At 46.0% G+C, this 15,257-nt stretch overlaps 1 protein-coding gene across 1 annotated transcript in view; it reads left to right on the forward strand.

Moving 5' to 3' along the window:
• The window catches only part of LOC311228467 (high affinity cGMP-specific 3',5'-cyclic phosphodiesterase 9A), a gene marked incomplete at both ends in the record, with an annotated part of 111,741 nt that overhangs the window by 17,600 nt on the left and 78,884 nt on the right, over positions 1-15,257 (forward strand). The window contains 5 exons of the mRNA XM_084314373.1: positions 288-437; positions 894-945; positions 1,184-1,286; positions 4,776-4,918; positions 5,734-5,793. Coding sequence (XP_084170499.1) covers positions 288-437; positions 894-945; positions 1,184-1,286; positions 4,776-4,918; positions 5,734-5,793 — 508 coding nt within the window. The remainder of the gene's footprint in view (positions 1-287; positions 438-893; positions 946-1,183; positions 1,287-4,775; positions 4,919-5,733; positions 5,794-15,257) is intronic.

The following is a 15,257-nucleotide window of genomic DNA, read 5'->3' on the forward strand; positions in this document are numbered from 1 at the left end:
TTTATGATGGATTCTGAAGGGGACAGAGTTAATTTATGATTGATTCTGAAGGGGACAGAGTTAATTTATGATTGATTCTGAAGGGGACAGAGTTGATTTATGATTGATTCTGAAGGGGACAGAGTTAATTTATGATTGATTCTGAACTTGGGACAGAGTTCATTTATGATTGATTCTGAACTCATGGGACAGAGTTAATTTATGATGGATTCTGAAGGGGACAGAGTTCATTTCTATAGGTTATAAGCCATAGCATCTGTACCATGTGGTCTGTGTTATTATTCCAGACCTGTTCCGCTCTGCAGCCGAGGCCGGACCCCATGACATTCTGAAGCTGTACAACCCCAAAGGAAACATCATCAACATCTCCCCCTGCCTGGAGCCCAACAGCCCCGGCTCCCTGTACAAGCTGGAGGTGGTGGCTGCCAACTGCAACAGTGAGCCGTTAGGTATCTTTGTTATGGCTGCACGGGGCGCGTCTATTCTTTTACCAACTAACTTGCATTTTTCCGCGATCTGATTGGCCACTGACGTTTCTGGTCATGTGACATCTGCGCCAATCGTGTGACGCCTGTTTCTATCACTGGTTAAGCTTAGGCACTCTTTCGAAGTTGGTTATGGTTAGAGTTTGGAATCAGGGCTGGTGTTCTATCGCCCTGCTCTAAGACACACTCTAACCTTAACCAACTTCGAAAGAGTGCCTAAGCTTAACCAGTGATAGAAACAGGCGTCACACGATTGGCGCAGATGTCACATGACCAGAAACGTCAGTGGCCAATCAGATTGCGGAAAAATGCAAGTTAGTTGGTAAAAGTATTGAGTCGCACGGCGTGCCGTACGTCACCTGTTGATCTCAGTGTGTTGATAGTCTCCTTCGTGCCCTCTGGTTTCAGGCGTGGAGCTTGCCGTGGCACTAGGATTTGACCTCTCGGACATGGAGAAAAGGTGAGGGGGGCGGCGGGGGCTAAAGTTGCATCTAATCAATATTATCGTGTGTGTTTATGTATTTAATTGTTTCGTTCAAATAATGCTGTGAACTTGGTGAAAGAAACCCAAATGAATACGGCATGCATTTTGCAGATTCCCATCCTGAATCCTGTCGTTCTGGTGTTGCGATGAAGACATTGTGATAATGAGACGTAAAAAACATGTCATAATGTATACCCTGTGTGTCCGTCTGAAGACTTCAGGGCCTGGAGAAGAAGGTCCTGTTTGAGGTCGAGGAGACTCCTGCGGTGGTGTACGAGATGAAGAAGCAGGTGGACTCATTCCGAGAGAAATTAGAGGTGCCTTCAAAGCATCCGGTGGTTCAAAGATGCAATAATGGATTTCTGGAATTAATTAGAATAAATAAATAAATAGAACAAAACTGAATAGCGCCCAGAGAGAGCTTGTAAACCCTCCCACCAGAATATAGAGGACAATACCAAGTAGACTGAGAAGACTCATTATATTATTTTAACATTTTAACATTATTACATTATTATTACATTATGATTTTTTTGTACATGTTTGTCCCCACACAGTGTCCCTCAGGTCTCAGCCCTTAGTACTATACACTAATGGCTAAATAGTTTACCTTGATCTTTGACTGAAAAAAAATCAATAATTCAGATCATTGGCTGACTTATTTGAGCCAAATCAGATAAGAAATCCATATGATATGATTATTAGTTATTAAGGGTATACACTATGCAGTTTTGGAGGAGGGAGGTTTGTTTGCAGAGCCTGCAAAATACATCTACTGTAATTCTCAGAATTATTCTATCCCATGTTATCATAAATAAGAAGTACAAAGAAAAGATAAATAGACAGTATAGCACAGTTTAGTAGTATTGCAGTTTAGCATAACAGGATAATATAGCATTACAGTATAGGCTAGTAGGAGTATAGTAATATAGTATATAGCAGCTTAACATAGAATAATAATATATAAAAATATTGTATAATACTGTATACCAATATAATATAGTGTGGTATAAATAGAATGATTTAGTTATATTATAATAAAATGAAAGAAATACAAGTATATAGTATAATAGTATAGTACATAGAAGTATAATATAGAATAATACATTATATAATAGAACAGTGTGTGTGTGTGTGTGTGTGTGTGTGTGTGTGTGTGTGTGTGTGTGTGTGTGTGTGTGTATAAATTAATGGTGTGTGTGTGTGTGTATAAATGAATGAACCTCAGTAAATATGCAATTTAACTGATAGATACACAAAATGTATTTATTTATGTTAATTTAATTGTGTTGATGTTTTCATTTCTGCAAAATAAGTATGTATATTTTGTTTGTTTGGTAAACATTGCACTATGAACAGTCTGTACTGTATGTGTATGGGCAGGTACAATAAGAGTTGTCTTCTTCCGGTTCCTTTCGGCCATGGAATTTAGTGGATCATATTAAGTGAACTCTATGTACTGAAGACATTGTTGAACTGTAACAATTCCATGTACGAATACAAAAATAAAATATATATATATATATATATTAACAAAATAATTTTTAGGCACTGTGAACCAAATGTAAGCCAAGCTGCCTTTGTAAACGTCAGCAATGAAATAGTAGCTTTCCCTGGTGGTAGCTTTATAGGATCAAACAATGTTCCAGGGAGCGTGTAGCCTTTTTACAACGCATCCGCGTTTCCAGCGCTCTGATTGGCCAGGTCATGTGACATGTGCGCCCAATAGTGTGTTTGCCCATTTCCGCGTCGAACAGCCTGCAAACTACCTGCCGTTCTATCGCCATGCTCTAAGACAAACTCTAACCTTAACCAACTTCGAAATTAGTGCCTAAGCTTAACCGGCGAAAGAACTTGCCGTCACGCTCTAAGACAAACTCTAACCTTAACCAACTTCGAAGAGTGCCTAAGCTTAACCAGTGTATAAACTTGCCGTCCCACGATTGGCGCTCATGTCACATGACCTGGCCAATCAGAGCGCAAAACGGGAACCCGGAAACGGCGATGCGTTGTAAAAAGGCTTCAAGCTTCCAGGGATCCAATTTTCCCCTGAGGACTGTTTGTATATTCAGTTGTGAAAATATACCTTGGATATTATTCACTTCTCTGAATCTAAAACTATAGGTTATTAAAATACAATTTGTGCACAAATGTAGTAAATAAATACAATAGAAGATAATTATATAATATGATAGAGATTATTTGCAAATGTTAAGAATTAATTTCTAATCCTATCTAATTTATAATCTCTTTGAATTTCTAACCTAATCTTCTTGATGCTAAGGGAGCCAACAGTGAGCCTAGCCCTAGAAAAGAGGATGCTTTTTACAACTGTAAACCGCCATTGGGGCAACTTACTCCTTGGATCAAACCCGAAGTTACAAGTCTTGGTGTTATAATAGACTCAGACCTAAGCTTTAAATCACACATCAACAAGGTGACAAAAACATAATTTCCACCTTAGAAACATATAAGGTACGGCCGTTGCTCATTTTATGCCTGTCTTTTTTCTGTTGTGAAGCACTTTGAGCTGCAGTTTCTGTATGAAAGGTGCTATACAAATAAAGTGTATTATTATTATTATTATTATTATTATTATTATTATTATTATTATTATTATTATTATTATTATTATTATTATTATTATTATTATTATTATTATTATTATTATTATTATTATTATTATTATTATTATTATTATTATTATTATTATTATTATTATCAGTGTGTGAATGTGTGAGTGAATGGGTGAATTTGAGACATAAATTATAAATCGATTTGGATAAAAGTCCATTTAAATAGGATGTCTTTTTTGCTGTTTAAAGTGGTATAAATGAGTTTGAATATGGCCACCAGTGTTATCATTGGGGACATTGAATCCTTGTGTTATGTTAATTACAGCACCATGAAATGATGTAGATGAAACTATTTCAATACCTTGTCTTATAGGGACTGCTACCGTATCATTAGGTATCCCCAATGACATCACAGGTGGCCATATTCAACCTCATCTACTCTCAATAACAGTCAAACTAAATTAATGTGTGCAAAACTGTTTATAGTTTTTAGATGCGTGTGAAATTATGTGCAAAATAAATCGGCATTGTTTTCTGGTGAAGTGCCCCTTTACCACACAGTAGTAGTAGTAGTAGTAGTAGTAGTAGTAGTAGTAGTAGTAGTAGTAGTAGTAGTAGTAGTAGTAGTAGTAGTAGTAGTAGTAGTAGTAGTTTATTCAGTCATCATCTCACACAATACAATATACACCATCATTTAACAATATTTGATTTTACAGTGACTGAAAAGGCATACAGACTGAAGCATAATGCTTATATATGCCTGTCCTATATTCTTAACAAAAATAACAAAAATTTAAACTCCAAAACAGTATTCTAAAAGAAAATAGCAAAAATAGCAAAAAAAACAGTATTATGACCCCTTGTAGTTTTCAAAAATAGCTTTACAAACCATTTTCTTAAAAACCAAAAGCGAATTACTCATTCTTAACTGTATATCAGCATTGTTCCACAAGTTAACCCCAATAATAGAAATACACCTCTTTTTAATCCCTTTCTTAGCTTTTTGAACAGTACATTTACAAATATCTCTCAAATCATATTTTCTTTCATGTATTGAAAAAAAACCTTTGCACCCCGTCTGGGAGTAACTTTGCTTTAGCTCTGTACATTATTTGCATAGTTTTATAATAAACCAAATCATAAAATTTCATAATATGAGACTTTATAAACAATGGATTTGTGTGTTCATACTCGTAACCAGCCTTGAAAAGTATATCTCCGTCTCCACAGAGTGTGGAGCATTTGAGCTGGCTGGGCCTGTTCAAGGAGCTGTCGGAGGGAACACACAAGCCATCCCCGTTCTACCACAAGAGAACACTGCGGAAGACGCAGGAGGAGTGTGAGCGTGTACGGGAGACATTTCTCCAAATGAGGCAGGTTTGCAGGCAGCGATTACTGACAATCTTGTGATTTATACATTGAATGTAGTACCAGCACGTGCACACATAGAGCCCAAGGGGTGCTTGAGCACCTGCCTTTTTGAGCCTCATAAAAAAAAGTGAAATGTTTTACCGTTACGCATCGACTGCCCTTCCAACTGAAGAATTTCAGGATCGAATCAAAATATTAGGTAAAGAGAGAGAGATGCCCCATATTCCATTGCAGTTTGCACGGCCTCCTCAGCGTGCCTCTCCACGGACCTATATATTTTATGCATAGCGTGGGTGGTGATGATGATGATGATAGAAACCGCTGTGGCGCATACAGTTGAAGTCAAGTCCGATGGGATTTGGGAATCTCAAATACAAATCGGGATTGGAATAAAAAATGCATTTATATTAAACAATACAGAATATACAGCACTTATTCCCTCCACCCTGAACATTTATGGAGATGTATGGGCCTTTTAAGTCAGTGATAAAAGTGTCTTTCAATGATAAGTGAGCTCCTGCACTGATTATTATAGTTCAATATTCAATATTTGATCACCAAAACCCCCCAAAAAGCATAAAAAGCCCCCCCCCCCCCCCCCGGCCAGAAAAGGGCCCTTAAACGCGCGCTCGGTTAAAACACACACACACACACACACAGGTATAGTGCCCTTTTTCAGCCTTTGAACACCTGCCCCTCTAAAGTCCTGTGCACGTCCCTGCAGAGGAGTCATACGTGCCAGAGATATAGAGATTCTCTCACTTTGATGACTACAGTAACTGGGCCCTCGAACAGTTTTTTCTTCCCATCTTCACAGCTCTCTGGAGGTATCGGAAGAAGTGAGGCAGTATCTAAAGACTCCGACCTTTGATAACTGGTGAGGTTTTATTTTTCATTCTCATATGATCTGATGTGTATAACAATGTCGGGTGTTGTATGAAGTACAGTAGAGGCATCAGAGTAACCAGTAGCTCCCAGCCTGCTCTCTGAGTAGTTCATTAGCAGGGCTGTCCTCGATTGAAGAGCTTATTAACTGATCATAATAATCATAGGACTTTGTTGACTTGCTGATTTGATCATCAAATCTATAGAATGATGTTTCCTACATGCAGTTGTGCAGGAGGACCTAAATCTAGTGCTTACCAGTTCATTTCTTTCCATTGAGTTTGGATGCATTTGTGCTCTGAATTTAGTTTTGCATTGTATTTTAACATACTGTAATGAAGCTATACTTATTCAGACTGATCTCATCTTTATTCCCTAAACAACTGGCTGCAGTGGATGTTTCTTTGTGTGAAACTTGACAGCCTGACAGTTTACGTTTAGTTTAGGTTTATTTGCACATAATATAAAATCAAATGTATTTGTAAGGCCCGACAACACACGTTAATGTCACAACCCCCCCCCCCCCCCAATGTACAGTAAATTACCAAGTATGGTCTTGTCAATATTCCAATGTACAGTTTTGCTTGTTCAGTTGTACAGTGTCCCCCACCCACTCCTCCTACCCAACCCCCCCCCCCCCCCCCCCCCAACCTCCTCCAATGTACAGTTTCTATGTCAAATGTATATACTCTCTTTTCTGGACTCTTTTCGTATCACAAACAGTACTGTATTTGCAAATCTGGTATGTCATAAATGTATAGATGTAGCAGTACTGTCTATCTGTATGTCATGTATGTCATATATGTTATGATGAATTGAAAATGGGGGACCCTGATGTAAACAAGACGAAAGTCTTTCTCTGGTCTGCATCCCTTTAACAATTGTTTGTATTGAGCTGTACTGTACTGTACCCATTCTGCAATCTGTTAATACAATTTTCAATCAATCAATCAGTCCCCATGGGCTGGACAAGTCTTCTTTAAACAAGTCAAGAAGAAACATCACAATAGATCAAGAACAAAACAAAAACACCATGAAATCCCAAATAAAATGTAAGATAAATAAATGAAATAAATAAATAAAAACACTCCCAGACATACCCCACGCGAAGGTAAGTGTAGCTAAGGGGCTACACAACCCTGACTGTATTTAGATGTTTAGATTAAACCACTGCTAAAGAATGTTAATGGCCAGACAGTATAAGTACACAAAATGGCGGACACTCTATTAACGGCGCGGGGACAGGGATACAAGTTGAACAAGCATTTTAATGTTAATAGTAAACATACATATTATATAACACAGCTCTCCTTTAATAATAGAATGTCAGTGCAACAACGTCAGAGGTAACGATAGTTCCTATACTACGGGTACCCGACCGGTGGAGCTCTGAATGGAGTGAGACGGAGCAAAGCGGCACAGGGAAAAGCAAGATGGTGGCTGGAGACGGTGGTCCTCTGGAGTTCCTACTTCCAGAGGGCTGCAGACACACTTAGGATAATCCGGTCGTCGCTGGGGAGGAAAGGGTCTCGTACGGACCGGTCCTTCCTAGCGCCCGATGGCAGGATTAATAGCTATTAGTCCGAAAGCCCGTTGGCATGGATGATAGCTAGTTAGCTCCGTTTGTACTTAAAGCTAACCCGCAGGAGGTCTTCAATGAGTAGTTATGTCCAGAACGTCGCTGGGTTCAACTATAAGTCTCTCCACGTTACTTCGCTTACACAAGTCACTATACTGTGCCAATAAGGGCTCGACAATATTATGGTTGTATCTAAGTAGCCGTGCGGCTCGCTAATAACGATACGTTGCCTGGCCGTCCTGTTTACAACTGCGCCAAACGTTACTTCTCTCTCACTCTGTTAGATTTCCTGTGGACTGAGCCTGTTCACCCATACAGATCAATACGCTCTCTCAATTGTCCGGGCATGTCTGAACATGTTCTGAAACATGTCTAGAGGGGCGCGCGCACTGGCGCCTACGGCGTTAAGAATGGGACATATACAAATAAGCGAATGATGAATCCTGTTAGGCAAACAGATGACGTGAAAGTATATATCTTATATATATAAACAATATATAAGTTATACAAAATAATAAACGCAGACTTTCAGTGTTAATCTGGACCTTCAGAACAGCCGCCCCCTAATTAGTCCGAACCTAATTAGCAAATAAAATGTGGGGCACAGATTAATATTAAGGGTCAAGTCAAATTCTCCATAATAGGCTATGGGAAGTTGGAAGTAATCTATAAAGTCAGTGGGTTATCGTCGTCGTCAGGGGGGTCAGGGAACGCAGGAACTTAGCTACTGGTCTGGTATAAGTCCGCCCTTGTACGATGACCTCTGCCGCTCTGACCTTCCCATCCGAACCATTGATCACTCTGCTCACACGGCCGGCTGGCCACGTAGCTCGGGGTAGTGACTGGTCTATGATCATCACGACGGTCCCCACGGTCAGGTTGTCCCTGTCTTTCACCCATTTCTGACGGGCTTGAAGGGAGGGTAAGTAGTGTAGGAGGAAGCGGGCCCAAGACTGGTCGGCCAGTACTTGGCTGTGTCTCCACATTCTCCGTCCGTTCATCCCGTCCTGTCTGTACACCGTCTGAGAAAGGGCAGGGTCCGGCCGCCCCATCAAGAGGTAGTTTGGGGTGATGGGGTCGATGTCAGCTACGTCGCTTGGAACGTAGCCGAGGGGCTTGGAGTTCAGAACTCCCTCTTCTCGAGCCCTCAGGTAGGCCACTGATCCGTACGCCACTTCTGAGGCGTCGCTGAAGACGTGCAAGTCGACCTCACAAGTCTCCAAGCGCACGGTAGGAGGGAAGTAGCTCCGCGGGATGGCAACCTCGCGGAGTAAGACAAGTTCATCCTCCCACTCTCTCCATGTGGTGGCTAGGTGCTCGGGTATGGGGTCTTCCCAGCCCTGCTCCTTGGCCCACAGTTCTCTCACCAGCATCTTCGCCCGGGTGGTGTAGGGGAGGATACACCCCATTGGGTCGTACTGGCTGGCGAGTGTTCGGTACACACTCCGCCGAGTGGTCAGTCTAGTCGTGGACGTCTCCTGATCCGTCCTCAGAGGTGTGTGTCGGTAGTGAAGCGAGTCCGTCTTGAAGCGCCAGACGAGGCCCAGAGTCATCTCTTGCGCTTCGCCTGGGGTGTGCGCCATCCAGGTCTCGCTGCTCATGGCCTTAGTCTCTGGAGGGAGGTGCCGGAGAACTTGAGGGTCGCTACTGGCCCACTGTCGGAGGTCGAATCCACCTTTGGCTAACGAAGCCCGTAGCTTCAGTAGGATGCTCTCTGCTTCTTCTGGGGTGGATACGCTCTGTAGACAGTTGTCCACGTAGAAACTTCGTTCAACGCTGTGTCGGACATCATCGTCGGCTCCGGGGTCTTCGGCCACGTGCTTCTGTAACGCGAACGTGGCGCAGCACGGGCTGCAGGTGGTGCCGAAGGGGAGTACCTCCCATTGGTATATCGAGGGTTGTTCGTCGTCGAGCCTCTCCCTCCACAGAAACCTCAGTAAAGGCTTGTCTTCCTCCATCAGTCAAACTTGTAGGAACATTCCCTTGATGTCGCCGCTGATGGCCACTTTGTCCTGACGAAAGCGTATCAGGACGCCGAGGAGGGAGGGTCCGAGTGTCGGGCTGGGCAGGAGTAGGTTATTCAGATTCTGCTGTCCAATCTGATAACTGCAATTGAACACGATGGGGTTCTTTCCGTTGTGGGTGACCTTGTGGTGGGGCACGTACCAGGACTCTGTCGTCCCTTCTGCCTCGTGGTCATCGATTTTCTTTATGTGGCCGGCCGTTACCAGCTTCTCGATCTCGGCGCGATAGATCGTTGCTTGGGGGGGATCCTTGGCGAGGCGCCGCTCAGTGCTCTGTAGGTAGTGGTGCGTCGCTCCCTTAGGCACATGCAGAGTGGGCATCCCTTCCCGCCTCAAGAGTGGGGTTGCGTATCTTAGCACTCCGTCGACCTCGACCCTCATAGTCTTCTGCTCTAGTAGAGCGATGGCATACTTGTCCTCCTTGGACCGAACCATCTTGCGTTCGTTCTTGAATGGCAGTGCGTCTAGTGTCCATAGCCTCTCAACATGCTGTAGGAGAGTGTTGTTTGTGTCGCTCACCTTGGTGTAAAGGCAGCGTGTGGACGTTGGTCGGCTGGAAGGCCCGGAGAGGGGGCCCTGGAGCGTCTACCCCAGTCGGGTCTTAACCGCGGCTGGGCATCCTCTGGGTCCGATGTGGACCGCATCAGTTGGGACAATGAGGTCCGCGTGGTCGGAGCCAATGAGTAGGGTCGGTGTAGCGCCGCTGATGAGCGGTATGGGCAGTTGGCGTAGGTGGTCGTACCTTTCCCTCAGCTGTGGGATGGGGTAATCGTAGCGTGACAAACCTATGTCGTAGCTTGTGAACGCCTTGCTGATGCTGTACCGCTTCTCAGGCTGGTCGATCGCTGCAATGGTGAACGAGACGTTTTCACCTTTGATTGTCTTTAAGTCTCGACGAATGGTACGGAGGGTCATGGTCTCCTCTGGGCCCCGCAGGTACAACTGGGTCGCGGCGTAGGCGAGGAGGAGTGTCTTCTCCGACCCGTCATCGACGACTGTGTAGGTGTCGAGTACCTTGTCCCCGTGACTGAGGAGTACTCGTACCACCTTGAGGAGCACCCTGGAGCTCCCACTCTTCGCGGGGTCGATGTAGAGTACTTCTGCTCTCGAGTTGCTTTGTGGAGCTGGGTTTCGCTTGTTGCTCTCGTGCAGTGCTTCGAGGTGAGCGCCGTCACACTTGCCACACTTCTTCTTAAGGCGGCATTCTGCTGCCATGTGGCCGCGCGCGCAGCGGAAGCAGCGGCGGTTAGCTTTAATCCACTGACTCACTTCGACGGTGGTCAGTTTCTTGAATGCGTCGCACTGTGACAGCCAGTGTTCGTTGTCGCAGTATTGACATGCAATCTTCCATTTTCCCTTGGCGGGGGGGTTGTGACTCTTCTGTCGTGACACCGACTCGGCCTGGTGCATCACTGTGATGGGCCTGCTTTGGTCTTTAAACCTCCTCGGTCCCTCTTTAATGTTCGAGCCACACCATGCGAAGGTGTCAATTCTTAGGCTGCTAACCTCCCTGGCTAGGAAGTCAGCAAGATCCAGCAGTGACTGTTCTGGGCCATTCGGGTCACAGTAGTTTCGTTGCCGCCGAAAGCGTTCTTGGCGAAATGGGGGGAGCTTCTCCAAGATGCGCTCCACGTTGGAGTTGGCGTACAACTCGTACATCCCCTTCTCTCGTTGGGACTCGAGCATCCCTACTAGGGACTGTACTTTGACGGATAGGTCGTCCAGGGCTCGGTTGTCTCTAGCCGGGGGGAGACGTTCGATCTCACGTATCTCCTGAATGACATAGTCCCATGTGCGTCCGTAACGTCCGTCGAGGGCCGCCAGGGCGTCAGAATAGGGAGTCCGCAAATTGGAGTATGCCAGCGCAATGTTGTGAGCTCTAGTTACCTTGAGATGCTTAAGGAGAATGGCGTACTTGTATGACTCGTCTTGTACTCCTGACATGATTGTCTCTAGGCACATACGCAGCTCGGTATACTGCGCTCGGTCTTCTCTTGTGAAGTCTGGGAATGTGGGTGTCCCAATGTAGGGTGCCATGGATGGCTGTGACACTGACGCACGTGGGGGGAGAGGCATCCGCGGCGAGTCTCCCTGTACGTTGGGTCGTTGGTTCGTGCTGGGCGGGAACCAGGGGCTGGGTTCCCAGGCACTATTCCTCTGTGCCGTCTGGTGCTCGAACTCCCCACTGGGACGTGTTGGGGGTTCATAACGCAGCGTGTCGGGACTGAGACCGGGGCTGCGCTGAGCCTCCTGGTCTGAGATGGAGTAGTGCGGGTGGGCTTTCTGTCCTCCCTCGTCCTCCGTCAGGCTTTGTAGTCGCTCGGCTAGCTGCTCTGCAACGTAAGCAGGTTCTTCCCGTAGGCGGGGTCCCGTGTAGCTTTGTCGGGGAGGGGAGGGTGCCCTCGACCCTTGTCGTGATGATCTCCGGGAGCTCCGGGTGGAGGAGTGGGGAGTCCCATTCTGGAGCGCTTGCGCCATCATTTGTGCTTGTAGATGGTCTCGCTCCGCCTCGCGCTGCGCGTTGGCGCGGTCTCGCTCCATGGTTTCTTTTGCCTGGAGGCGCCTCTCTTCCAGTCTGTGGTCAGCTTGGAGGCGTCTCTCTTCCAGTCTGAGATGTTTGCGCTCACTCTCTCGTTGCGCCGTGGCGTCAGCCTGTAGGCGCCTCTCTTCCAGTCTGAGGTGTTCGCTTTCACTCTCTCGTTGCGCCTGGAGGCGCTTCTTTTCCACTCTGAAATGTTCACGCTCACTTTCTCGTTGCGCCTGGAGGCGATCCCTTTCCGTCGAAGCGGTTTTCGTGGCGATCAGGACTTGCGCTAGCCTCTGGTCGGCCTCGCTTGGGGATGACGCTGATGATGGTGATTTGGAGTTGGCAGGGCTTGGCGGTGACCTGGTCTCCTCACGCGCTCCGAGGTCCATCTCGGAGGCGCTGTACTTTGTCTTCTCCCGCGCTCCGAGGTCCATCTCGGGGGCACGGTGCTCTTTACTTTGGTGCGCTCCGAGGTCCATCTCGGGGGCGCGGCGTTCTTTACTTTCGTGCGCTCCGAGGTCCATCTCGGGGCGCGGCATTCTATGGGTATAGTCAAGTCATGCCCCGCTTGTCCCCCCCCGTAAGCTAAGTCAGTTTCACTTAAACTAGCTTGGGTCTCTACATCTGGGGTTGACAGGTCGATAAGGTTGGGCATACTTGAGCTACCAATGTTATCCTTGCTTAACGTCCTCGTAGATAAGCTAGGAGGTAACTCTACAGCGTAGCCCTCCAAGTGGTGAGGGAGCTGACGCTGGCGCCTAGGGTGCTCTAATGGGGGAGAGCCGATTGGAGAGTGTCCGCCGCTGGCCATGTTATCACTAATATTATTATTATTACTGATACCCTCCGGCTCGAAGGACCAATTGTAGCTAAGGGGCTACACAACCCTGACTGTATTTAGATGTTTAGATTAAACCACTGCTAAAGAATGTTAATGGCCAGACAGTATAAGTACACAAAATGGCGGACACTCTATTAACGGCGCGGGGACAGGGATACAAGTTGAACAAGCATTTTAATGTTAATAGTAAACATACATATTATATAACACAGCTCTCCTTTAATAATAGAATGTCAGTGCAACAACGTCAGAGGTAACGATAGTTCCTATACTACGGGTACCCGACCGGTGGAGCTCTGAATGGAGTGAGACGGAGCGAAGCGGCACAGGGAAAAGCAAGATGGTGGCTGGAGACGGTGGTCCTCTGGAGTTCCTACTTCCAGAGGGCTGCAGACACACTTAGGATAATCCGGTCGTCGCTGGGGAGGAAAGGGTCTCGTACGGACGGTCCTTGTATTCCTAGCGCCCGATGGCAGGATTAATAGCTATTAGTCCGAAAGCCCGTTGGCATGGATGATAGCTAGTTAGCTCCGTTTGTACTTAAAGCTAACCCGCAGGAGGTCTTCAATGAGTAGTTATGTCCAGAACGTCGCTGGGTTCAACTATAAGTCTCTCCACGTTACTTCGCTTACACAAGTCACTATACTGTGCCAATAAGGGCTCGACAATATTATGGTTGTATCTAAGTAGCCGTGCGGCTCTCTAATAACGATACGTTGCCTGGCCGTCCTGTTTACAACTGCGCCAAATGTTACTTCTCTCTCACTCTGTTAGTTTTCCTGTGGACTGAGCCTGTTCACCCATACAGATCAATACGCTCTCTCAATTGTCCGGGCATGTCTGAACATGTTCTGAAACATGTCTAGAGGGGCACGCGCACTGGCGCCTACAGCGTTAAGAATGGGACATATACAAATAAGTGAATGATGAATCCTGTTAGGCAAACAGATGACGTGAAAGTATATATCTTATATATATAAACAATATATAAGTTATACAAAATAATAAACGCAGACTTTCAGTGTTAATCTGGACCTTCAGAACAGTAAGGAATAACTCACTAAAAACCTAGCAATAGGAAAAAAGCACCACAGGCAATGTGGAGGGGAGAAACCATAGAAGGGCCGTTCAAGGGGGGTTATATATCGCATAGCTCTGCTCAGCGTCATAGTGCAATACTCTTCATATCCAGTATTGAACTGAAATAAATTCTCACATGTACCTTTACTACCATCATCTGTCTGGCCACACCCCCATCCGCTACCTACATAAGCAGGGGTGTGGCCATACCATCAGCTCCTTCTTCAATTTTCACCACATTGATTGCCTGTTTACACCACTTTAAGTTTGCTGAATTGTTTTTGAAGAAAGTAGAAGATCAAGGAGCTACGTTGACATTATATCTTTGTTTTCTCTCTCACTATTTTCGAGAAAATACGGCGATAATGTCTTCGTCACTGGGGTGTCTGGAAGATGATCATCATTCTGACCTCCACCGGCATTTTCGTATTAGGGGCTCGCGTCGCTGGTCTAATCCCCACCTGCAGTCCTCCAAGCTGCAGCTGGACAGGTATTACCTTCGGTTCTGCAGCTGGACTATGCAGGAGGCATCAGCTGTTGTGAGAAGCTAGCTACCTCTGGGTGAGTGATGATTTTGCTACGCGAGCGGCAGTTGTGTTGCTATGAGGGGGTTAGCTGCACAATTTACAAAAGCCGGCCCCAGACTAGTATCCTTTTTCTGCCTCTTAGACGGCAGAGGGAGGGTCCTGGTTTGAAGCCCACGGTAGTCTATCTAGTGGGCCGTGACCAAGATCTGTGGTTAAAACCCGGGATCTTTGGACGAGCGGATTCTTCTCTGTCACGTGAAAGGCCCCATCTTTCAAGTTGAAAGTTACCCTAAACACGAGGAAAAGTGGGTTTGGTGCTTCGTTATCGGAAGCTCCACGCTCAAGTCGGCTGCAGCCCATGAGGGAATTGTGCCGACACCGCTGTATATCTGTTAATCACCGTTCTGGAAACAGTTGACTTCTTTTTCTCTTCTCTCTTAGGATGAGGAGGAAGTCAGACGGCGGCTGTCTGAAGTGTTGGCTTATTGTGTTCTCGTGTGCAGTTCGGTGATAGCTGCTTAGCTTGCGTGCTAGCTGGGTGAGCTAACTGTTAGCCAGTTAGTTGTTAGCTGCGGCGCTGGCTCGTTACGTTCACTAGGCCAGGAGCGTTAGCTTGTTGCTATCAGTCGGCCTGAGTTGGCTGTTAGCTTATGCTACACCGTTGAACATTAGCCGTGAGAATAGCAGGCCATAACACTCTGACTACGACGTCATCTTTGACAGAGGATGTTAGTCGGCCCTACACGGGTTGTCCCGCCAGCGAGGACTTTCGTCAACATGGAGACCAGTGTTTGCAGTCCTCTTAGCCTGCGTTCATGGTGTAGGTAAGGGTCCTTCTGGACACTTAACGCCTCTTCCTTCTTTCCCTTCTAAATGTT

The sequence above is a fragment of the Notolepis coatsorum genome, assembly GCF_963971535.1.
Source record: "Notolepis coatsorum genome assembly, chromosome: 5".
Taxonomy (NCBI): Eukaryota; Metazoa; Chordata; class Actinopteri; order Aulopiformes; family Paralepididae; genus Notolepis; species Notolepis coatsorum.